The sequence below is a fragment of the Nakaseomyces glabratus genome, chromosome D, assembly GCF_010111755.1.
Source record: "Nakaseomyces glabratus chromosome D, complete sequence".
In the NCBI taxonomy this organism is placed as follows: Eukaryota; Fungi; Ascomycota; class Saccharomycetes; order Saccharomycetales; family Saccharomycetaceae; genus Nakaseomyces; species Nakaseomyces glabratus.
The window spans coordinates 577433-602148 of record NC_088954.1 but is presented as its reverse complement, the minus strand read 5'-3'; the positions used below and the strand labels follow the sequence as shown (position 1 = coordinate 602148).

General features: G+C 38.2%; 11 protein-coding genes and 4 non-coding genes across 15 annotated transcripts; 4 read left to right on the top strand and 11 right to left on the bottom strand.

Moving 5' to 3' along the window:
• Positions 1 to 2047: 2047 nt before the first annotated feature.
• On the bottom strand, positions 2048 to 2121 carry tV(AAC)3. Its single transcript has one exon. It is a non-coding gene; the product is annotated as a tRNA-Val (tRNA).
• Positions 2122 to 3693: 1572 nt separating this feature from the next.
• Positions 3694 to 6024, top strand: GVI51_D06215 (uncharacterized protein; the record flags this gene model as incomplete). The annotated part of the gene is made up of 1 exon (XM_445677.1): positions 3694 to 6024. The coding sequence occupies one exon, from the start codon at positions 3694 to 3696 to the stop codon at positions 6022 to 6024; it is 2331 nt and encodes a 776-aa protein (XP_445677.1).
• A 1301-nt stretch (positions 6025 to 7325) lies between these two features.
• Positions 7326 to 9275, top strand: RIM8 (Rim8p; the record flags this gene model as incomplete). The annotated part of the gene is made up of 1 exon (XM_445676.1): positions 7326 to 9275. The coding sequence occupies one exon, from the start codon at positions 7326 to 7328 to the stop codon at positions 9273 to 9275; it is 1950 nt and encodes a 649-aa protein (XP_445676.1).
• Positions 9276 to 9584: 309 nt separating this feature from the next.
• On the bottom strand, positions 9585 to 10427 carry RNA15 (Rna15p; the record flags this gene model as incomplete). Its single annotated transcript, XM_445675.1, has 1 exon — positions 9585 to 10427. The coding sequence occupies one exon, from the start codon at positions 10425 to 10427 to the stop codon at positions 9585 to 9587; it is 843 nt and encodes a 280-aa protein (XP_445675.1).
• Positions 10428 to 10791: 364 nt separating this feature from the next.
• DST1 (transcription elongation factor DST1) lies at positions 10792 to 11712 on the top strand (the record flags this gene model as incomplete). Its single annotated transcript, XM_445674.1, has 1 exon — positions 10792 to 11712. The coding sequence occupies one exon, from the start codon at positions 10792 to 10794 to the stop codon at positions 11710 to 11712; it is 921 nt and encodes a 306-aa protein (XP_445674.1).
• Positions 11713 to 12115: 403 nt separating this feature from the next.
• DPC13 (Dpc13p) lies at positions 12116 to 12556 on the top strand (the record flags this gene model as incomplete). The annotated part of the gene is made up of 1 exon (XM_002999487.2): positions 12116 to 12556. One exon carries the CDS (start codon positions 12116 to 12118, stop codon positions 12554 to 12556), a length of 441 nt encoding a protein of 146 aa, XP_002999533.2.
• A 228-nt stretch (positions 12557 to 12784) lies between these two features.
• Positions 12785 to 13807, bottom strand: HEM2 (porphobilinogen synthase HEM2; the record flags this gene model as incomplete). The annotated part of the gene is made up of 1 exon (XM_445673.1): positions 12785 to 13807. One exon carries the CDS (start codon positions 13805 to 13807, stop codon positions 12785 to 12787), a length of 1023 nt encoding a protein of 340 aa, XP_445673.1.
• Positions 13808 to 14303: 496 nt separating this feature from the next.
• On the bottom strand, positions 14304 to 14376 carry tA(UGC)2. Its single transcript has one exon. It is a non-coding gene; the product is annotated as a tRNA-Ala (tRNA).
• Positions 14377 to 14773: 397 nt separating this feature from the next.
• Positions 14774 to 15250, bottom strand: HIT1 (Hit1p; the record flags this gene model as incomplete). The annotated part of the gene is made up of 1 exon (XM_445672.1): positions 14774 to 15250. One exon carries the CDS (start codon positions 15248 to 15250, stop codon positions 14774 to 14776), a length of 477 nt encoding a protein of 158 aa, XP_445672.1.
• A 265-nt stretch (positions 15251 to 15515) lies between these two features.
• Positions 15516 to 15587, bottom strand: tR(CCU)1. The gene has a single exon. It is a non-coding gene; the product is annotated as a tRNA-Arg (tRNA).
• A 1369-nt stretch (positions 15588 to 16956) lies between these two features.
• On the bottom strand, positions 16957 to 18531 carry KCH1 (Kch1p; the record flags this gene model as incomplete). Its single annotated transcript, XM_445671.1, has 1 exon — positions 16957 to 18531. The coding sequence occupies one exon, from the start codon at positions 18529 to 18531 to the stop codon at positions 16957 to 16959; it is 1575 nt and encodes a 524-aa protein (XP_445671.1).
• A 603-nt stretch (positions 18532 to 19134) lies between these two features.
• BFA1 (Bfa1p) lies at positions 19135 to 20868 on the bottom strand (the record flags this gene model as incomplete). Its single annotated transcript, XM_445670.1, has 1 exon — positions 19135 to 20868. The coding sequence occupies one exon, from the start codon at positions 20866 to 20868 to the stop codon at positions 19135 to 19137; it is 1734 nt and encodes a 577-aa protein (XP_445670.1).
• A 368-nt stretch (positions 20869 to 21236) lies between these two features.
• Positions 21237 to 23021, bottom strand: RAD7 (UV-damaged DNA-binding protein RAD7; the record flags this gene model as incomplete). The annotated part of the gene is made up of 1 exon (XM_445669.1): positions 21237 to 23021. One exon carries the CDS (start codon positions 23019 to 23021, stop codon positions 21237 to 21239), a length of 1785 nt encoding a protein of 594 aa, XP_445669.1.
• A 284-nt stretch (positions 23022 to 23305) lies between these two features.
• tG(GCC)4 lies at positions 23306 to 23376 on the bottom strand. The gene has a single exon. It is a non-coding gene; the product is annotated as a tRNA-Gly (tRNA).
• A 540-nt stretch (positions 23377 to 23916) lies between these two features.
• Positions 23917 to 24375, bottom strand: CBP4 (Cbp4p; the record flags this gene model as incomplete). The annotated part of the gene is made up of 1 exon (XM_445668.1): positions 23917 to 24375. The coding sequence occupies one exon, from the start codon at positions 24373 to 24375 to the stop codon at positions 23917 to 23919; it is 459 nt and encodes a 152-aa protein (XP_445668.1).
• Positions 24376 to 24716: the final 341 nt, after the last annotated feature.

Below are 24716 nucleotides of genomic sequence, written 5' to 3'. Positions count from 1 at the left end.
AGTCATCATGTCATTGTTTACGTTGTGATTATTCTGGCAATAGGTAGCAGACAGTTAACTCAACCTGTTGGATTTGGGCCTTTTCTACTAGCATAGTATACATGAAACTCCGCTAAATTGTAACCCTATTTATGGACTAGTTAAAGTATTACTTGTTTCTATGTTAATGTTTTATGATTGCTCTTTTGTCTACCATGTGCCTATAATTAAAAGGACACGTATCACCTTCGCGCTAGTTGAAATGTTGTTCAAGAGAGAGTACTAAACACGAATCTACGAGAAATCATGGGTCGCAACTCTTTTTTCATCGACCTGTATTGTATGAATTTTTTTATTCATCAACGAACAGTCAAGAGTGCCTAATAGTCGGTGTCCATTTGTTGAGACCGCCTAACACTATTCATCAGTGAGAAGCTTAAATATGCTTTGATCTACAGCTTTGTGAAATCATATCCCATCAATTCTATTGTCCAAATTTGTCCTAACTCTTATATAATTTGTTCTAGTACTTGTATGGGAAGTGTATTATATGTCCGATATGTTGATATACTGAAACTGTTCACCGCGAGGCTTATTGAAGATGTTTAAAACATTAGATCATAGATGGTCATAGCTCTAAAACAGCGATGTAATATTTCCCCCGAGATTTCAAAAGCATTCTCTAGTATGTAATTGCGAAGGCCATCAAGATCAAATCTGATCTAGCCAACCTGAAATGTTTCTTCTGCATATGCTCCCTCTATTTTTCTACAGTTGGTAGAGATTTTGCTTTATTATGTAAATTTCGGTGTCGTAAACAACCCATGTGTGCAATCATTATTTATGGATGAACCCTTCTTCTTTCATAAATTGAGATGCGATTCATATCTGAAATACTTGTATAAAAGGGCTATAGCATAAGAGGCAAAAAACTAAAAATATCTGTGCCTTTCTTGGTTGTTTGTATGAAAGTAGGGAGGGTTGCTTTTCATTTGCATGGATACTGATAGTGTGTTACTAGCAGACTATTGTACATGTGTAGATGGACAATATGCATTGTCTTCTTTAGTTCATGATCCCATTCTGATCCATTTAACTTTTTAGATTTTTAATCCATACCTTGGATCTGAGAAGACCGCTATACATGATGTTTGTTGCTTAGATGAATATGTTTACAATCTCAATTTCTGTTTTTACCCTAATATCAATGCTTCGATGCTATTGATTGTCTCCTACCTTTGGTCTAACAATTAATAAGAGAAAGGTAACTACAGTCACATATTGAGAAACACGGTTTTGTGGGAATTGTCATCCAAATGCTGCTTAAAATGCTTTGCTTAATTTCATAGCATTGCAGGGATGGTGAATCGACTTGAACTTAACTACCTGTGCATAATTGGATGCCTAAGATTTCTCTATCCCTTATTACCTACATCATAGATCTACCAAATCTATGTGTATCTCCAAGGGTGAGGAAGAAGCGGCTAATAGCAACCTTCCCGGCAGATAGTTTGTTTTGCACTGCAAATTATTTGACCACTTACAGCCTCTATGAAGGGGTTTTCTTTACCTCAAATTTCAAATTCGAATAGCGTTTTTGTTATTATGCTTCATACAAGCGATGGATTGGTATGTGGAATACTTTCTAAAATGGATAGAATCTGGTATTTTATGCATTTTTTCCAGCCACTACAATTAGCTTGAAGCTGTTAATTTAATAACCTTTTCTCTTGAAATTTGAGGGAAAGTGCAGCATCATATATAGCATAATTCTTATCGAAGTGTGCTTAGTTGAATGTGTATGACAAGTATGAAGGCTTGAAATAGACAACTATGCCGACCTCGATCGTTCAGTTTTTTGACTATGTTAGATATTTGTAATATAATAGAATTATTTTAAAGTATTTTCGATGATTTCCTCATGAAGGAATCGCCCATAGTGTGAGTCGAGAACCGCTAAAAAATCACTTTATTGATGTAATTTAAATTAGCTTTAATGTTTTGTTCTATTCCAATGACCTGCAATTAATATGTGCCTTAGCAAATACTAAGGAATCAAAAAAATAAATGATTTCGCCCAGGATCGAACTGGGGACGTTCTGCGTGTTAAGCAGATGCCATAACCGACTAGACCACGAAACCATACTAATTTGATGGTATGTTGATGGTGCGTATTGCATCATGTTCACTAAGATTATTCTTCGAAAATCTTAGCATGCTCATTTATTAATGCATATTCCTCAAGAAAGATTCGATACATAGTCTGTAACTGTGAGAGGTTATCTACAGCCACATATCGATACACTAAAGCCTTTCAGTAGAGCATTTGTTCATGCCCTTATGCAAACGCTACATTTACTTTTGTTATTAAATAACTACCATAGAACATAAGACTGAGTCACACTTATTGTAGAAATATTTGTAAAGGATTAATTACAGGTACTGCTAAAACTTCCATACCTCAAAATGTCAGTCATAGGAGCAACTGCAATATTATACCCAATAGCTAAACATTGGTTGAATATTTGTAGAACATATGCCTACCATAGTTCGAGCTAACAAAATGAAATATACTTTATACTCGAACGTCCAGAAATACAACAACTTTTACACTTCCCAGCTTGTTTCAATGCTTCCATTGTAACCATAGTTGCAATTCATTAACTTAAAACAAGCTGAAAATCTATCTATACCGCACACTTTCTGCGAACCTGACTTGATATCTACAACCCAGAATATTCAACTGCATAACTTTATTATGTACCTAGATTGTAAGATGTGTTAGAGCATTGGGGTATAGATTCTGGTGAGCCTAGCTCTAAAGACTATATCGAACAATCTTAAAGTGTAAATCTGATTTCATGCGAATGGGAACTCCACCCAAACTGGCTCCTTCATGGTAAATCACTGGTGACATCATGGTAATTGTTTAACTAAATGGCATTTAATATAACCTTGCATCAAGTCCATGGTCTTTGAGGTCGAGAAATTCATGTCATTTTTGGAAATTCAGAAAGCACTGAAAGAAAGTAGCGCAACTCTAAGATTTTAAACTACTGAAACAGAATTTAGCACTCAGCTTGAGTAGACTTATTTTGCTAGGTCATGTAATCTTCCCAAATGGGTAAATTACAAGATTATAGAGATTCTATATGATAACTTGTGTTTTTGAGCAGTTTTGCATATTATTCTTTTTTGGGGATGCACATCCTTTTGATGATAATCAGAAATTTACCCGATGATCAATAACAAAGCTTTGTTGGATCGGCTTTGATCTTGGATTTCAATACACATATTATGTCAGATCAATCAAGACTGTGTTTCAAATCGAATAAGATAATGGATAAATGGATAATGGCGCTCTAAGGTATCTAAAGCTCCGTTGTCGCGTTGATAGAGTACGCTTTACACAAGCGTCTTGCGGCCTAGCCCTGAATGAGGTTACTCAAATCATGGATGTGTGGTTATCAACTATGCTAAAAACTGTGCATGGTGGTTAAATTGATCAGATAACATGTTTTTGGCAATATTTTAAGTGAAAGTCAAGAGGTTTTTACGATTATTATAATGCTAAATGATACTATGAAATATAAAAGGAATTAAAATGTAATTTATGAAATGTAATTGCCATCAGGCGTATTTTGATTTCTCTAAAATTGACTAATGAGCTGGATTTCGAGTGAACTGACACTCTTCTAGCATCAAACTAGTGAAATGTTAGCACAAGTTTTAGTATATCTGTTGGTACTAAGTTTGGGTGCTATTCAAGGGAATGCACAGGAATCGACTAGAACAATAAAAGTAACAACTACAATCACTACAAGAATATGCCCTTCTTGTGTTATTAAGACAGTTTTGTCACCCTCATCTATTCCCCCTAATATACCCAACATAGTAGATCCGCCTCCCATGATACCTGAAGACCTACCTCCAACGAAGCCAGAAGATCCGCCTCCACATGCTGCTGAAGTAACAATAACGGTCACAATAACGGAAACTACTCGTACCACCAGAACTGATTTGGAAACTTCATTGACAACTTTAACTGAAGTCGAGACCACAGTGACCACTGAAACGAAATTAACTACTGAGACAGCAACCGAGGTCACTACTGAACTAACTACGGAAACTAAGCTCACCACCGAAACAGAGACCGAGGTTGAGACCACAGTGACCACTGAAACGAAATTAACTACTGAGACAGCAACCGAGGTCACTACTGAACTAACTACGGAAACTAAGCTCACCACCGAAACAGAGACCGAGGTTGAGACCACAGTGACCACTGAAACGAAATTAACTACTGAGACAGCAACCGAGGTCACTACTGAACTAACTACGGAAACTAAACTCACCACAGAAGTTGAGGTGATAACCGAAATCCAAATTGATACACAAGTTACAACTAAGACCGAACTAACAACAATAACACAACTTGCGACGAAGTTTACGACAACAACAACCATAGAAGTTGAGACACTTTTAACCACGGAAACTAAGTTTAAAACGCAGACTGAGATTGAAATTAAAACCACACTGACAACAGAAACAAAATCAACGACAGAAATTCAAAAAACAACAGAGACGATCACCAATACTGCTAGTATTACCGAAACATATAGCGAGACAATATACATCACGTCTGTTACTCACACCACAGATGTAGTAACACGGACGGACATAACATCTCGTACAATAACTTCATATGTTAATGAAACCATCACAAATATCGTTTATGATACAAAGTATCTAAGCGTCAATAGCATTGATTACAGTATTCTTTATATCACATCCACAATTATTGATCGTTCTACAACTACTACTACAGAATTTGAAAATCAAACGATAACAGAAACCGATTTTGAGACTGTAACTAATACGGTCCAGAAAACGACTTTTAAAGAAGCAACCCACTATACAACTAAAGAGGTTTTTAGTACTATCACGGAGCTAATTAGTCTCACTCTCTCTACAATAGAAACGGTAAAAATGACCGATACGGCGACAGTAACTGTAACTGATACAGCATATCTAAATATAACCTCTTTTATTCAGTTGAACAATACAACTTGGGTCACTGCTGTCGAAACTCAAACCAAAACGGAAACAGCTGTCGAAAGTATACTATCAACTTTAACAACTAATGTAACATTTACATATAACAGAACAGAGACTGTGTTAACAACTTTTACCGTGTTTGACAATGAATTCTTAGCTTGCCCTCCTGCCGTGTACACAGATTGCGAAAACACACCAGACACAGTCACAACGACTACAACAGCTCAACGCACGTTAACAACAACTTCAACCTTGACGGTCTTGCCAGAAAGATGCCGATATAACAGCACATGGTCTATTAGTGTGACTACACCACATGCCATTGAATCAATGATAATCACGACAGTTTATAAAACGACCCTGCAACAGAACTTGGCAGCAACAAATATTTCCATAAATTCACCTTGGAATAACGCCTCCAATGAAATACATACGGGTAAGGACAGCGCCTTGGTTAGCAATTATATCACTGTTACTACTGTCTTGCGAGAAACGGTGACACATACCATTAACGGAAACATTTCGGTGCTATCTACTATCTCAGAGAATGCTCCAATAACGGTAACTAAGTACATCAAGGAGACTGTACATGCCACTGTAACTGGTATTTCTATGATTCCTGTAGAACTTGAGGCTGGTCCACCTGAAAGTATCTACGTAGGTTCAGCTAAGACAGTGACAATTACTGAGCACAGTTGCCCTGTGACTGCAGTGATTACACAGGCCAAGTCCACTGCTCCAATCCCATCAACTAAGACTGCTGTTGAGAAATCGCCAGCAAGAGAAACCGTTGAGTCAGCAGGGGAGACATCGACACCGGATAGTGAATCTGACCTACCAACCAGCCCCACTATAGTGTCTCCGGTGGGATCCTCGAGAACAGTAACCTCTTCCCACTCTGTGTCGATATTTGAAGGAGAAGCTACTACATTAAAGTCGTTTTGGAGACTCATACTGATTATATTTACACTCGTTATCCATATCTAATACATGTTTCTTCAGTTCACGCTCATTTTTGCCCAGCTCCGCACACTCTACATTATTTTCGTCCCTTTGAGTATAGCTCTCAGCAGTAGTACGTTATGCAAATTTATAGTTTAATATAAAAGACATCGCCTAACTAGGAAACTAATTAAAGACTAACCTGATTATGTCATAGCACGCCTATTTACCTCTGAAATGCCGACCAGGTCCTATTGCCGACAAAAGAATTTGACAGATATCAGCTGTGCCCCTTACGCGCCCTTTCTGTGCGTCACCCAGGTATTGGCCCACTGTCGGCATTTTATCGGAACAATAGAAAGTGTCAAACCCACTGAGGTCTGAGAGGAAATTTCGATTGAATAGCGATACAGGAGAAGCCCTCAGAGATCCAGGTACAGCTTCATGTCATCTCTCAGAAGCCCTGCAGACATGTATCTAGTAAATCCTCTTTTAACCAAAAATTCTTGGCGTTTTCCATGGCAAGGTTGTTTTGTCTTCCTGTTTCTCCTTGCTCTTCTCTGGCCACATCCTGGAGTCCATCCTTGTATGACATGACAGCCCACCGTGTATCACAACTCACATGCTGAGCCACAGTAATTACACAGTATCATATAGTATATGATGTACGCACTTGTCTTAGCATTGCTACATCTAGGTTGTATGGGAATTTCCCAAAGGGGAAAAAATACCAAGAGAAAATAATACGAAATCGCAGCACCTCCACAGAGTTGTAAGGGAAGACTAATTATCACGCCACACAAGCTAGAAGAGCTGTAGGGACACCACAAAGGAGAAGCTGTCTGGGGGTATTTCTAGGGACAGTTTCTCTCTTGTCGCAGAGAGCACCGCAGTATCCAAACTAATTCCATTTCATCCCTAATAAAAGCTACTTACTGCAGGTGTTTCTATGCCTGTTGGCTTATTTAAACATTTAGATCCAGCACCCTAGGACATGCGCAAATTTCTAAGGTACTGCACAGAAATTACCACACCACGTACTCCAACTTTGTAATACAATGCTTTTATTAATAGGCAAATACTGAGCAGTTTATTCCACGCTGGCTTCTGAGCATATATGAAGGCTATCCAGTGAAACTAGCGCAGAACTCTATGTTGTGATATTTTCTCACACACAGGGCAGCTCTGCCCCTCAGCTCACAAGCTGTCCTTTCACCATAAGAGTTCTTGAAAGGAAGTGCCCTCTTGGGCGTCACAGAATGCTTAAAGTTATACGGTTCTGCTTGAGACAAGAGCTCAGCTTGCGGGTGAGTAGATTTAGTGCGGGATAGGAGCTGACAGTGCGGATGGCGTTCATCAAGCTGCTCAGGAAGACCAAGGACGAGCCCTCGCGGCTGGCGAAAGCGGTGCGTCACCTACAAGTTACGCTGGATGACCCCCATGCGACATATAGACCTAGGGACGTACTGTTTGGGCAGGTACTACTGGACTTGAAGCAGAACGTGGCAAATGTGAGGGTACGGCTGACATTTATCGGCGAGGTGAAGTCCAAGTACGGCACGGCGCACAAGCGGGGTGGTTGCTTCATGGAGAAGTCGACAGTGCTATATGGAGACGACGGTGACTTGGATACAGACGAAATGGAGCCTACAGTCAATGGGCTCACAAAAGGTGTGCACAAGTTCCCCTTTAGTATACGAGTACCGAGCGGCAAAAAGATACATTCATCTATAAAGTTTGAGCGAGGTTCCGTTTCTTACCATCTGATGGCAGTTTTTGAGAGTGTTGTGGAGCCAGAGGGTGTTAGCGCAAAGGTTCGCACGAAAGTTAATATACTCGTGCCAATAGATGTTTACAGATATAGTGATGTAGTTGTCAAGACCATACTGCTGAACTCGAATGCTAAGAGTAAATCTCACAAAATAAATAGCAACGACCACAATGGTCATCTAAATGGTGATGTGACTACTCTTACTACTAGCGATGGGTCAAGCGAAGGTACAAAGAAAACTATTTCGGAATCGCAAATAATTAACAATTTGTCACAAAGGCAAGTTCTCCAGAAATCAAAATCTGAAGGTTCAAAATCCGAGAGCATTCAGGCATCTACAGGCCAGATAAATCAGCTTCCTGAAACATCATCACAAGTATCTTATAATGCTGTGCTCACCAATGGCATGAACAGGGATGCAGATAATCAAACTGTTAAAATTGATGTCCGCTTACCGCATTCAGGTTTTGTGCAGGGTGAATACATTCCCCTAACTATCAATGTTAGTCACTATCGGGAATATTACCACCCTGCTGGAGTTATTGCAACTTTAGTGAGGGTATGCAAAGTTGCTAGTGGCAGAAAGGAGGATACAAAGGAAATTTATAGAAAAGATATATGCCAGAGTATTTCTCCATTGCTTATAGAATCCAATAAACTGGAAAATACCATTTCTACTTATCTAAAAGTACCGAATGACATTATTGCATCAATGACTAGCCTGCCAGAACATTTTACTTTTCAATATTTCGTTGAAGTGGTAATAAACTTATCCAGGAAGCTTGAAATATATTCCCATTCCCAGAAACCGTTATCGTATATACTGGAGAAGCAAAAAACAAAAAAACCTCTGACGATACCACGAGATTTGAAAGAGCTGAACTTACCGGCATCCGTCAATGAAAATGGCGCATGGGAAGTACCACGACCTTCTCTTAATAACGAAAAGTCGAATGGTGGTATAGACAGTTCGAGAAATGACTTCCAGAGTAAATTTGGTTCAGCATTCAATAAGTCTACATTGTTCGGTTTAAAAAATATTGATGAAATTCATGTGGCCGAACAGACAATAATATTTGATGACATGGTTGATGTAGAAAGATTGAAACGCATGAGAAATGTTGCAGGTCTCTCCATTGAAACAATAATAGGCAATAAGAGGTCATCTCCTGCAATTGATTTAGCTAAGCTAGAGATATCAAAATTATCTCAGGGTAAGGTCATGAAATCGAATGGAACATCGAAAAACACAAGCTCTTCGGGTTCGATAGAATCGAACAGTATTGTGCGTTATAGATACATTTCTTTCGAACAAGATACTCAGTCATCTACTGACTCCTATGACGAAGATATAACGAAGATGGGTAATCAGTTAAACGAATGGCTGTCACCTGCTAATGCCTATGAGGAATATTATCCGGTACCCGAATACAGCGCAAATGAAAATGTCTTTGCTTCTGAAGATAAGCAGGAATTAGAATACAAGCGTTTGCACGAGCTTGAGAGTGATCCTCCTCAATTTTAAGTTACCTTTTTTATTGCTCAATATTAATATGAATCTGATTCAGAGTCAAAAACAAAACATTTACTCTCGGAACACTTACTGGTATATTGCCTTTGCAATATTGCCAGTTGTATCAAATTTATAAACATCACTCTACTCTATATAAAGTTTTCATCGGAATAAATTTCATTATGCATGCTATAGAGACATACAGACATTTCTATAAATATATACAAAGCACAACGACTTCAGAACCATCAACATCAAAATACTAAATATAGGAAAGTGGAAGAAAAACGGCATATCATTACGAAAAGAAAATGGTATGTCTCACAATGCGCCAAATTCTCCTCTCAAAGCCTTTTGCTTCAAGTCCCAAATTACCATTTTTTCATCATAAGGCAAAATTGCTATCTCTCCGTCACTCAGTTGAAGAACTTGTCTTAGTAACTCTATTTTCTTGGCCCGCACAGCTGGGTCTATTGTTTTGTCATTATTCAAAATATCTGAAGTTATATTACCCTGGGAGCCAGTTTGGTTACTCTCAGCTAGCTGCGTCAGTTCATCGACTTTACTTATGCCAGTGGTCAATAACAATTCTGCAATTACAAAGGAAAGTTGTGGGCATTCTTGTAACAAATATACAGCATCCTCAGGATTCTCCCGTGTCCACTTTTGGAAGACTTTTAACAAGTTTTTCTGTTCTTGTGGAGATTTCTTCGCCAGCTCACTACTGATCATCATAGCTGGAGTGGTCATGTTTATATTGACGTCCACACCTTGCGGAAGTTGTGGGAATCTTCTGTTTATACTATTGGACAGCATTTCCTCATTGTATTCATCCATAGCGCTGTTGTTCGCATTCCCAACGCCTTGATCAGTGATATCGCTGTTAGAAGAGTACCCGCACTTCAGCAGCCGTGACCCCAGCTGGTACCCATTCAGGTTTCGCACCGCAGAGGCACTGGACTCCAGGTCCTGGTATTGCACAAAAGCGTAACCCTTCGACTTCCCCGTCTGCGAGTCAAACATCATCTTCAAGCTCACGACAGGCCCCACATTGCTACACAAATCTAATATCTGCTCCTCCGTCTGGTCATATGGAATAGAGCCAAGGTACACTACCCTCGATGGAGGGTTGTTCTGAACAGCATTCCCTTGTGATGGTGCCATAGTCTCTTATCAAAATCTACCCCACTCAATTTGCACTCAAATTATCCAGTATATAAAACGACTGTTAGCACAGTACTTCAGTAACACACTGTTATTATTGGCTTCAGAAGGATTTATACCTATCTTAAGCCAAAGTTCCAGCAAGTTCAAGCTTATTCGCTTTTTTTTCACAAATTTTCTGAAAAAAAGCTGAAAAGTTTCAAAAAACTGGCATTTTGGCAGTTATAAGATGTTAAGTTGCATAGAAATAGGATATTCATCTGGTTTCTATTTGGAGAGTCACTGTGCATTCGAATTGGTGTGGACATATTTCTGTTTAGCCCAGTTTTCAGTGAGATAAATTGCCTAGTTTTGTGGAATTGGAATGATGGACGCCAAAGATGTGGTTGTGCATGTCCGCAACTTAGAGAAGTCCAAGGGCAACGACGAGTCGGTGCTGGAGATATTGCGGATATTAGAGAAGGAAGTAGTCCCTACGGAGAAGCTACTCAGAGAGACGAAAGTCGGTGTCGAGGTGAACAAGTTCAAGAAGAGCGAGAATGCTGAGATATCGAAGTTGGTGAAGCGTATGATTGGTGCGTGGAAGGACGCCATCAACAAGCACAAGAAGGCAAAGTTACGACAACAACAGCCACCTCAGCAGGGTGTTTCTGCATCTAGCGGAGGTGCCGCTGATGGTAGCAATAACGACGGTGCGAAGTCCGGCGATGAGCCACGCAAGACTGACAAGTTCGTCAGCAGCAAAATCAGAAATACAAAGAATGACGGCGTGGACCCTAATGTGCATAACAATAAGCTGAGAGACCAAGTGATAAGAGCACTCTACGATGCCTTGGCCAAGGACAGCGAACATCCACCAAAGTCTATTCTACAGACAAGTATTGCTATAGAGGAAGAAATGCATAAGTTGAACGATAGTAGCATAAAGGAGAAAGAATATAAGGACAAATATCGTGTGATCTACTCCAACATCATCTCCAGAAATAACCCTGATTTAAAAGTTAAGATAGCTAATGGAGATCTTTCCCCAGAGCAATTGGTCAACAGCGATCCAAAGGATCTGGCCCCTGAGCATTTAAAGAAGAAGATGGAGGAGATTAAGAAACAGAACTTGTTCAACGCCCAAGGTGCCACTATCGAGAGGTCGGTGACAGACAGATTCACTTGTGGTAAGTGTAAAGAAAAGAAAGTCTCCTACTACCAACTACAAACAAGATCTGCGGATGAACCTCTTACAACTTTCTGTACTTGTGAGGCCTGCGGTAACAGATGGAAATTCTCTTGATAAACTACCCTGTTTTCCATCGATTTGTAAAACTCTCTTCCCGAGATGGCTTCTTATTAAGTCTGATAAACTGACTGATGCCCTGTGGCATTATCATTAGATGCTCTTTCGGTGTAAGACCAATTATGTTATATATAAAATACAACGGTTTTGTATATGGGATTGTGGTATGTAACTAGAATGATTATGACTTAGAAACAATTACCAAAACATCATCTGATTGACTATATAACTGGAATCACAGAGCATCTTCAACTCTCGTTCTACAGAACACCTCCAGACCTCAGCCAATTTCAGGCCAATAAGCTACAAATAAAGCATAAGAGGTAGTTGCGGTAGTGGACGAGGACTACCCTTAGTACCATATCGAAACACAAATTGCAATTAATAAATAAACGAAATAATGTTGAGGTCAATTTTGGCTTCGAGAGCAGCTTTCAGGTCCAGGTACGCTGGCGTAATGAGAACTCTACCCTGCGTAAGGGTAACCCAAAGGGCATACGCTCAGTCCTGGGATAACCGTTATAATAACGACAAAGTGGATGCGCATATAAAAGTTCAGCAATTGATGGATCAGATTCATGCTAATCCTGCAGTTATGGAAAAGCTGGAGAAAGTTAGTAAGATTATGATCGAGAAGAATCTCATTAATAGCGACAACCACGATGCCAATGGTCAGCGAAGTTTCAAACCAATGCAAATGATCAAGATTCTAATGGATAAGGATCTGAGACTTGCCATGAATGAATTCAAAAGTTCCCTGGACAAGGCAGGTATTCAGCTCGGTCCGGATCAATTGGCACCTCTAATGACGGTCCTGGGCATTGAAAAGGAAAAGAAATAATGATGGGTAGTTATTGTTATGTGGTTATGAAACATTAATTATTTACTATTTATTTACATCTTTATAGTACTTTCATAAAACTAATATTCGTTATAGCACCATTAGAAGTGACTAATAAAGTCTTTCTCATTATAAATAATTATTACTTTTGCCCAAGCAACGTTAATAATGCAAGTTATCATTACTGAATAACTAGAGAGAATCATTGAATTTAGCGTCTAGCCAACATTAATTACTCAACCAATCCAAAAACTCTGGGGTGAAATAGGAGATAATCAGTCTTGCGCCTGCTCTCAAGAACCCCTCATGCGATTCGAAAGCTATGCTCTTCAAGTCGACAATACCTTTTTCGGCTGCAGCATGTAACATAGCATATTCACCAGAAACATGGTAGGCACAAATAGGCAAATCCTCGCAGATTTCACTGGCATCACGCATAATATCCAAATAGAAAGTAGAAGGCTTCACGATGATACCATCGGCACCCTCATTCTTATCTCTAGCCAATGCTCTTCTGGCAAGGCCACGACCAGCCTGTGGTAATTGGTAACATTTACGATCACCATTCGATGGACTGGAACAGGCGGCATCCCTGAAAGGTCCATACAAATTACCACTGAACTTGGCAGCATAAGACAGCACAAAGGTCTTGTGGGCTAGACCGGCAGATATCAAGCCTTTCTTGATGTCCTTGATTCTACCATCAATCATGTCACTTGGTGCAACACAGTGGGCACCTGCCTTGGCGTAGTTGACAGCTACAGCAGCAATTCTTGAAACACTTCTCTCACGGTTGATGGTTCCATCATCATAGAGCACACCACAGTGACCATGAGAAGTGTATTCGCAAAGACACACATCACAGATTATGTAAAGCTCTGGAAATTCTTTACGCAAAAGTTTGATGGCTTGAATAACTGGACCTTCTGGATCATCAGCTGCTGTACCTACTGGGTCTTTTGTGCCTTCTTTCAAAGGAACACCGAAAAGAATAACAGACCTCAAGCCCTTTTCGACTAACGGTTTGACATAGTCCACCAATTTATTGATACCGAATCTCTTGATATTAGGTAGAGAATCAATTGGAGTTGCCTCATCTGGAATGTCAGAGATGAACAATGGGAATATGAGCATATTCTTCTTCAACTGACGTTCGCTTTGCCATTCCCTCAGCAGCGGGTGGTTGTAGCCACCACTCAAGATTGATGAAATCTCGGTAGGCTCGATGTCCAGAAAGTCTGCAGTGTGCATTTCCTATTAGTTGTCAGGATTACCGTAGTTGAAAGAAGTAAATGTATTCTAAATATCAGTTTACAATTACAGGATATTTATATAACTATTTCATGTTGACGGCTCGTAAAAATTCATTGCATCGATTGTGGCAAAGTGACTAAACTTTGGCAAATATATCACCGATCGGTGACATAATCTGAACATGACAGCATCTCAAGGGTGTAAGGGTCGAGAAGCCTTTACATATTAGTAATAAGACGAGTGGTCAACCCAGTTAAGTTTGACTCTAGAAGAATAATGGCAACAGAAGTAGACGAGGTAGAATTGTCCATAAGTAGACGATGTAGTGTTTAAGATTAAATTTATCGTCAGTTGTCATCATCGATATTATGATAATGAACTTACATAAACATTATTATCATCATAGCTACATCTAGTTTTATTATTCTGATAGAAGAGAAGTCGGTAATTTTAGATTACTAGTCCATATAGTTGAAATAAACAAAAAAAATTATGGACGCAACCGGAATCGAACCGATGACCTCTTCCTTGCAAGGGAAGCGCGCTACCAACTGCGCCATGTGCCCAATTATATATTAACTTTTTAAGTTTCAACTTTCATGTTTGATATTTAGGTAATGAATTTTCAAATATTTATATCAATTCCTGCAGATTTATCGCCTTCTGAGGCAAATTTAAGTAAAGAAGTATAGCATTCATTACAGATCCTATGTACTATAATAATCTCATCCATGGATTCATTTAAATATGGGGTTGGGGTATGGATTATGATACAGCTAGCGGTGCTATATAAAAAAGAATATGAACCTCCAGAACCGGTAACTGAAGGTCGGGTCATCATCTGGTTCTTTCTACTTTAAAACTTGCAGTATTAGGAGATCATCATAATAATTTGCATAATATGCATAACTGGCACTTCAATTAATAAAAATATCCGGAGAACTAATTCGTAATTTAATTGTGCTATTTGTGAAGCTTGGCAACTGTTAGCTGGCAGAACTCTTCAAGAGCCTCATTATAATGGATACCTCCATACCTTAATGTATTAAGGTAGTCAATTGCTAGTTGTTTTTTAGCCTCTGATGACATGCTCGTTGTAGAATCGTTGGAATCAGCAACAGTCGTCGTTAAAATCTTGTGTACTTTGGCCAAGTGGAATTTTACTGTATTATAATTCAATAACTCGCGTATCTCTGGACTGTTATCGTATATATTTTGGTATTTTTCCGTCTTGAATTTTATCACTGAAGACTCAGTTTTATCTTTAGCACTCGTTTTATCCTCCTGTTCGGTTTTAAGCTCTGTTGTAACAGCATCCTTATGTATATGCAGTTCCTCGTTCTTGTAGCATGCTAGTGAACAATATTTTATACCACATTTGGGACATTTATACTTAAAGTCATCCTTTTTACAAATTTGACATTCTTTACCAGAACTCATCTAAATCAAAAAGTTGTTCAATCAACTTAAACTAAATGCAAGTTAGGTTAGCTTTATATATAAAAACATTCACAGTATTGAAAACCTAGTAATATATTTGTGGTTTATATTACATTAGAGAAAAGAATGTATACTAGCAGTATATGCGATGAGCTTGATGAGCTCTACTAGAACGCTTTTTTGGAATTTTTTTTCCAGATGGACGAAGTCATGTCATGTGACTTCTGTGATCTATGTTACAAAAAAAATATAATAAATTATGCAACGATCCGTACGGGACTCGAACCCGCAGTCTTCTCCTTAGGAGGGAGACGCGTTACCATTACGCCAACGGACCAGATGTTACCTTGATCACGCTTGCAAACATGTCGAGCCTCATTTTTCTAAATTCTGGAGAAATTTGTAAGATACAGGGTACGAGTTCGTCACAGGTATTCAGCGGATTATAGCCGTAGATCGGTACGTATCACGGGATGTAATAGTTTGGATAATAGAAATACAGGTCAGTAATATATAAACGGTTCGGACTTTCACTTATGTGTCACAGAAGAGGAACCTAATAAGTCTATGTGACTTATAAAGACTCGTTCTTCGAACAAAGATTCTCCTGGTTTAACTTAAAACTTATAACTCTGAAACAATAGTAATGTGTGACTCGATATAAGCTGAACTTGTACCAAGTATCAAAACTAAAATGTTAAATGATAATAAGTCTTATTAGAAAACTAGAATAAGCTTTTTGGTATTTCTTATTACTGTTCTTATTGTGATCTTTCTACTGAAAGAATAAGGAAAGTATAATAATACAATTTACTGAAGAAACGAATTTTAATTCTCACGTCTGAGAATTCGGATGCTATTTATATCCTTCTCGGATTAGATAACTTATGGCCGAATGGAGAATCTTAAGATCTCCTTTTACCCCGCGGAGTTTCCTTTTAGTTGGGGTAAGTAATTGGGGTAATTATTTTATTAAGCGCTTATCTGATCTTGAGGTTAAGTCACACCTTGCTTCAGATTTGATTCGTCATATGTACGTCATGCTAACATAACTTTAATCTCCGCATCTTTAATTTAGTGGGGCACGCTGCTAGCTATTAGGCGGCATCCGTTTATGCCCCACAAGGTTCCCGAGGTATCTTATGAGATACCTCGTCATGTCACGTCAATTCTCCACTTTCCTACTTCTGAGGTTTCTCCTTATATGTTGCCGGCTTTAAGGATACATCTCATCCGTCAATCAAGTGTGAACTGAATAACATGACTTATGCATGACGCACACTCATCAGAGCGTTTAGCTTCCTACAACCTTACGAATCTACTTAAATAGGTCACATGTAGTGCACTAATATCATAATGCTTACAAAATTTCCAGTTGATTACCAGTTAGTGACTTTTTGAGTACCAATGCTATAATAAAAAAATACCTCAATGAACTAAGATCACATCGCTACAATATGATGCTTCCTGACCATTTTGGACAGTTCCCCAGTTTTCTGATGATAGAACTCTGCAGCAATCATCAATGTAGCTTATCTTTTCAGTCTTACAAAAACACCTTCAGCACGTAATCGATGCTAAAAAAAGAGGATATTATTAATGATTAATGAATGATAAAGTCTATATGCAGATTATTTAAGCTACTGTATAGCGGGTATTGTGTGTGTTTAGTTGTTTTGCGAATTTAAACAAGCGAGTTACTGTAATTAGAATTTGTGTTGGTTTCTTGTGAACTCATTAAAATATGCTTGATCCGGTGTGTATACATGTAGTTGTTGAATATCTTGGTCAATGAATGCTGTCTTGATTGGTGGTGGTGGTATTCTAGATCTTCTGGGCTGCTGATCTAATGTAACAGAAGAACTGACATGTTCTAAGGTATGTGTAGACATATTAATTGGCATCTGTCTTGAGATCTCGATAGTTTGTGGGGGGTATACAGATTGGGTAACGTCATCGAGTTCACGTGAAGACGAATGGCCGTAATTTATATTATCACTGATTCCACTACGTACGGAATCTTTCCAAACCGTATCATCATCATGACATTCGTTACTTCCATTACTATATGCATAATCCATAACGTCAAAGTTGGGCTCGTACTCTTCCTTGATTACATCTTGGGAATTACTCTGGTTACGTGCAGCATTTTGATAATATTGGTTGAAGTCACGCTTAGCGTTAAACTTAGAATCCAACAATAAGTCATTGCCGTCAATAACAGAGTTCCTCACCATTGGTTCCTCATACATCAATTCATATTCTTCGGAAGTAGACCCGTCTTCTATACTGCTATTCACTAGATGTAAGTTAGATCTTACAGAATCATAATTGGGTTTCTTGTATATCTCGTAAGTTGTTTCTGCTGTATTTTTCTCTAAATCTTGCTTGATATCCAGCATCGAGTTCGATTGTAATAATGTTGTTTTAGTGATACTCTGGAATGCAGACTTACTCTTATGCTGTTTAACCATCTCGTCGACTTTCTTGTCGATTGTTATGCAAACGAATGCTTTTAGACTACCGTATCTGTGTCTTCTAATTAGGTTATAGTAAACAAAAATGGAAGACAATAAGGCTAAGCAAAACTTAAACATAAAGAATGCCCATAATACAAAAGAGAACAGCATGAATGATAATATCACCGCTTCTGCATGATTTGTATCAGCGATAGTTTTGATTTTATTGATTAATCCATGAAATGTTTCCAGTCTTCCCAAGTCGGCACCGTTATTAACTGTGACAAGTACAGACCATAGGGTCAACGCGTTGAATACCTGTCTTGGAGTGTCGGTAAAAAGGAGCCTTATACAATTTCTGAGCTCAAAAAATGTGAAGAAAGAAACTTTTTGAAAAAACCCTTTTGGTGTTATCTTATTGTAAACGCAGAATTTCGAATATGATTTAATTGAGTATGTGTTTCTAGAAAAGTTGTTCACATAAGTCAAAGAAATATTTCTGGTACGATAAATCCTAAAACCAATAGCTGCCTCTATGAGAAGGATAACAATTGATGCAAAAATACAGGCTGTAAATAACCACTTGGTCACCTTGAATGAAATATATGGCTTGATGACATTATTAGACCAGCTATTATACGCCAAAAGCTTAACACAGGTGTAGATATCCGATACAAAGAATGCAACCTTCAGACCATTCATTACACCAATTTCAAAGATATAACTTAGTACAGTTTTGAACTTGTAGTTCTTAAACTCTTCCTCCTCCAGATCATCAAATGTTCTCGAGTTGATGGAATACTTCCAGTCGTTCCCCAGCATTTTAAGCTAGTATTTTTCCTTTTAGTTTCCCCAATGGAATGAGACACTTATACTTAAGTTAACGAGTGTACAGTGATGCAAAAATAAATTCAATGAGGATAGTTTCCGTTAGTAATATGTTGTGATGAATAGACTCTTGAACCAGTTCAGCGACGATACAATCGGATTTCTCAGTAGATAGTCTCCATATATATGAAGACACAAGTACCTTCTTGATGAATATGAAAAATCTGAGTATTCTTAAACTCAATAATCCGTCAAATAAAGCAAATATCAATAAGCCCATCACGACTCCCAAGCTATTTTTAACCACAAAAGCTTTCCCGATTAGTTTTTTTTCCAAAATACTAAAACAAGAAATGAAATGATTTTCGATATCGAGCATTTTCGGTGATCCAGAATATTTGCGCAGGGGAAAATCGCGTCTTGTGTCCGGATTAGGAAAAATCACGAAATTCCTTTGAGCACTTTCATGTGACATTGATAGTGATAATCATAGATAGCATACCAAAAGTATAGTATTTATTTGGGGGTAATGAATAGCCAGGTCAAAATGGAATGCTAGCTGTTGCTCTCCAGATCATGATTATTAACGGAGTGGAGTCAATTTTTCGTAGAGTTGATTACCATCTTTCTTATTTCATACATAAAGTTGTTGCCCTTATCTGAGGGGTCATACTGTGCCATTGTTCGATCTTGTTGGTCGCCATCTCCTAGCACAAACCATCCACCGACTTTGCGTTGCCAACGGTTTTCTTCATGATATAATCTCTCCAGTTCTTTTGAAGAAAGGCGATAGACTCTCTCCATATCGGCTCTATCGCCTGCACGTTTGCTTATGGCTGCAGATGTGGATGCATACCTATCCCTCTTCTTGACGCCAATTGCAAACTTATCATTTCCTGGGACGTCACTTTCGGTGAATGACACTTCTGGGTTATTAGATGATATTAGTTGACTTCTTGATCGAAGAAATGGTGAAGACCGTTTTGGTTTACCTAGTATAGGTTCAGGAATATTTTCTTCTATCTCTGCAAATGGATCAATTTCATCGTTATTGACACTCACCCACCTTAGATTTCTTTCATCGAACATCATTTTGCCTACGACTCGCGGATTTGTGGTTGAAGAGAACGTACTGTTGGAACCATTATCTTGGACGTTGTTGTTGTCACTTCCAGTGTATGTTAAAGTTTCATTAGGTGAAATATTACTTTTATTCCTGATCAATAATGGACGCTTGTCAATAGATATAATATCCTGAAATTTATCCAGTACTCTTTCATTTCCTTCCCATGCCATTTTTTTTGGATTATAATACATAAGGCCACTTTTCATTGGTGTGTTGTGGTCAATTTGTTGTTTGATAGTTTGTATTTTCGACTTGGCAGTATGACGTCGCCTTCTAGCTTTGCTAGTTTCTTTAAACGCTTCTAGATTATGTTTATACCTCAGCTCTTTCTGTTTCTTGTGCAAGCGTGGAGTTAGTAGATCATCTTGTTGGATTATATCAAATTGAGTCGGAGATATTTTAAATGGTGTTTTACTAGTAGGTATATTTGACTGCACTCTATTTTTTAGAGTCTTTTCATCAAGATCAAATGTCTCTTGTCCATCTTCATCGAAGTCCTCATCGAAATAGTCGTCATCTTCTTCAGCTTCTTCTATATCCCAAGACTTTTTCCAATACCTTGGTTCTTCTTCTATTACAGGATTATAAGACGAAAGAGATGGCATTGATTTCTTAAAATGTAAAGACCCTAGTCTATTAGGACGGTGTAGATTGTTTGTTGATATACTATTTTGAAGTCTATGAGGATTGAACGAGTTTTCAGATCTTAGTGGATGCATGTCCATCATTGATCTTGGCTGTCGTAGTGATCTTCTCTGACTGTTTGGATTGATATTAACCTTTCTTTCAAAATCTGTAGCCAAATCGTAGTCTCCCCGACAGCTTCTCTTCTGTAGGTTGAAATGAGATTTAATGGCCTCATCAAAGTCATCCTTTCTGTTCTGAAATTCCTGGAAATCGCTCAAGAACTCTTCACCATCTTCAAACCCATCACTTTTGTCTTCATCAGATGCTAGATTATTGAGCCAACTCTGTTTCCTGCTTCCTGAGAATATGGTTCCAGTATCGGATGTTGTTATAGATGATGGCGTGGGCTGTACTATCTCTTGCAACACCTTTCTATCTTCTACCGGCATGCTTTGTTGCATATCTAAAGTATTCCGTACACTTGATGTTGGGACATCTCTACTAAACGTTGCATCAATATCTTCAAAGGACGTTTCTGGAAGATCATAATCCATCATATTTGCCGGTCTGATCGACATGGAGAAGGCGGTATTGAAATTCTCTAATAGGCTCGCTAGGAAATAATAGGTAAAGTGTAATAAAATCTGTTTATAGTATCTAATTTTGAAAATATTAGTTAACTAATGGCGCCAAGTACTACATGCATGCCGAGTTGTACCTTTACAGCAGCTGGTTCTGTTGTTATGATCACGTTGTTGTTTGTTTTTGTCCTTTAGTGCTGTTAACTATCGCTACATACGGTATCGATGGCATCCATATTGCCAATGGTTTAAGTAGTCATAAAGACTAGAAATAACTCTGTTCATTTGGTAATTGGGCTAAATGTTCAGTAGTTAATATATATGCATCAATCTATATATTAAATAACTTCTATGTCTTTCATCACCTATATGCTATCGCTTTGACGGCCAGTTAGTGTGATTCCGGGTCTGATTTTGGCTTTCTCGGTTACAAGTGGATCACCAAATACTTCCATGAGTGACAATTTTGGGTTTTGCTTGCCTAGTCTACCTACTACTTCATCATCAACAGCTCGCACAAATGCTACGTCTAAATGTTTCAGGTGTGGACAACTGAGTAACAAGAGAGACTCCTTTGTGAGGCTGTTTAACGAGTTAAGATTTAGTATTTCTAGGGTGTTCACAGCTGCATTCTGAAATAATTCCATTATAGTATCATCCCCTATTTGTATAGATCTTCTGAAACTGCATACCCTCAAATTAGGAAATTGAATTTGACTGAATAAATATAGTAGAGAGTCGTTGCTGATCTGATCAAGTTCCTCTAAGCCAATTTCTTCTAACCGATTATTTTCCCCAATAAATGCCCCAATGCCATTTATTATGACGGAATCACTTAAATCTGAGCAGCCACAAAGAACCAGCCTTTTTAGCGAGTGCCCAATTTGACCTAGAATGTTTATCACAACTTCATCGGTAATATCTTCATCATTGTAGGGATAGCCCAATTCTAAAGAGTGAAATTCCTCGTTACATAAATATTGAGGGATTAGAGCATAATTGAATAATCCATCAAGTCTTGAAAGACCCAAAGCTTTCAGAGATGATCCGCAGTTAATTAATAGACTTGCAAGTGACTTATCCGTAAATCTGTGTGTATTGGAAACGTGGAATTCTTCCAATCTACCTTTCATTATTTCAAAAAATTGAACCCATGTCTTTTCATTTATTAGGAATGGACCGTCTAGGTAAAGAGAAGTTAAATTACGTAACTTCTCTGCTATGTACAAGAGACTCTCATTGTTCAATTGGCCACACATATGCAATGAAAGTTTCTTGATATGAGGGGTAAATATTGCTAAGGTCTTATAACCATCAAAAGAAACTTTGGAGCAATCATGAAAAGTCAATGCTTCAAGATCTGTCTTAAGGAAAAGCTGTAGTGTTTGGTCATTCAATGCTCGGTTTTTTGACAGGGCATTGGCTAAGTTGTTCAAATTTTCAGTTGAGACACCACCAAGCACCTCACGTAAATGACTAAACATCACATTGTGATCATTGTTTCTATTCTCTTCCGAGTCTTTTTGCCATTTGTAGATATTCTGACTGATCTTTGCTATGCATAAAGCTTGTAAGCTTAATACAGCGTTTGATTTTCTATCCAGCAAATTTGCAGCCCTCCTTTGCTTTTTCCTTCTATTTTGAATAACTGTCCTTGCTTTCTTTTCAATTGTTGCTTTATCAACTTTCTTTTCTGGTAAAACTAGGGGTTCGATAGAAGCCGAAGCACTTTCATCGTACTCTTCCTCATCACTGTCTTGATTGAAGCGCTTCATCCTTTCTTCATAGCTGACGCTTTCATCCTTAGCTGGGGTGATCTCCTTGTATTCAACATCCTCTTCATCTTCCTCATCACTGACTATATTCGCTTCAAGTGCCTCTCGTTTCAGTCTAGGTTCATCTGATAAAGTGGATTCAGAATCGTAGTCCTTCTTAACTTCTTCATCGTTATTTGTTGTGAATGCTGTGTCCTTGTCTTCATCTGGTGATCCTTCTTTTTTATCGCCACCCTTAACCTGCCTCTGCAACCATCGATTCCTGATTGCTTCTGCACTAATACCTTCTTCTTTCAAAAATTGAGTCAAAGCAGAGCTGGGGCCCTTGATGGAGTTAGGCCCACCTTGCCTGTTTCTATTCCGACTCCTATACATGAGATTGTAACGACTTCGGTCTGTATATACCTTTATCTATTTCCTTTTGTGCGCAGAACTCTGTTAACTTTTTGAAGATCCTAATGGGCAAAATCTCTTGTCTGTTCTTAACAAAAATAGCTCTACTTTATTCTTTGTTAATAATATGGTGTGAAAGTTAAGAGCGGCTATAATTTGTCAGGCATCTCACGCTATTTTTTTAGTAAGGGTCATCGCATTCTTTACATGTCTTTAATTAGCTTCAAGTGTCAAAAACGATAAAAACACATGGAAAAAAAAGAAATTGCGCAAGCCCGGAATCGAACCGGGGGCCCAACGATGGCAACGTTGGATTTTACCACTAAACCACTTGCGCTTGTGCTTGTTAAAAACAGGAGGTAAAAGTTGCGTATATGATCTTCCCTAATATAATTTTCATGTGACTATCGTCAAAGTATAACAAATGGGTATAGCGCAGAATGGCAAGGTAAATTTAGCGCTTGTCTTATGACCATCAATTCTATCAATCTAGGCATTATAGTGATTTAACGCACTGGGTTTTGCTTTACTATTATTAAATATCAACAAACGTCAATGAATTTTCTGTATTTCACTATATCTTTTGAAACTGGCAGAGTTCAAATGTACGATATAATCATTAATAATCGATGATTATATGTATTCCATCGACTGTATTTGGTTGGGGGAAACCCTCAGATTTCACTAGTTACTATTATATAGTTGTGGAAGAGTTATGTCACCATTTGAAATGATAATATATCAAGTTCTGTGTACAAGAATTCTTAAAGCGATATCCCTTCTATATACAGTGTTGTTCGGGATGCATCAAATAAATAAAAGAAGTCATAAAATAGAATAAATAATAAGCTCAATGCAACTAAGGCAAGACAATTAGTCACCAAATCTTCCACCAGTCTTTGCTTTTCCTTTCATTGACTATATCGCTGGTCTTCTTCATACTTTGTGCTCTTAATGAGTCAAGTTCCTCTCTAATCCGTTGCAATTCATCCTTCTGTGCCTCTTCTGCACGAGTCTTCTGTATCTTGTCAAAGAAGTTCTCATTCTTTACAACTTCTCCGCCCTTCTTCTTCTCCCATGGAGAATCTATTGGTCCTGTCTTCCAGATAGGTTCGTTACTCTTTGCAGTTTCCTGAACTATTCTCATCAACTCTCTCTGTTCCTCTTGTCTTAACTTCCTCTCTTTCTCGTATTGCAACCTCAGTTCTGGGGATAACGAGGCTATTAGTTTTTCATCAGTAGGTGTTGTGTACTTGAACAGCAACACTCCCCCTAGTATAATAGAACCACCATAGATATAAATTTTCAGCCAACGGCGCCAAACTGGGGTATCCATTATGAAGCACGTTAATAAATAATGAGCAGTGTAATTATCTGAGTTAATTGCTGTGGTTTTGAAGTTATAACAGAAACAGTAGTAACTTCACTTTATATTTTATATTTAGTTGACTTTATTTGAAGTCACTCTGAATTTTTTTCCACTTTAACCCCGAAAGAGTGATCAAAGCGATGAGCCAGCCTAGTGATAATAACAAAAGGTCATAGTGAGCGAAGAGTGTTAAGTAAGAAGCATAAATAATTACTCTTAATTACAATGAGATCATAAATATATATGAGTTGATGTATAGTTAGTATTTTAATCGTTAGTTTTCTATTGTGTGAGGAAATGAAATAAAG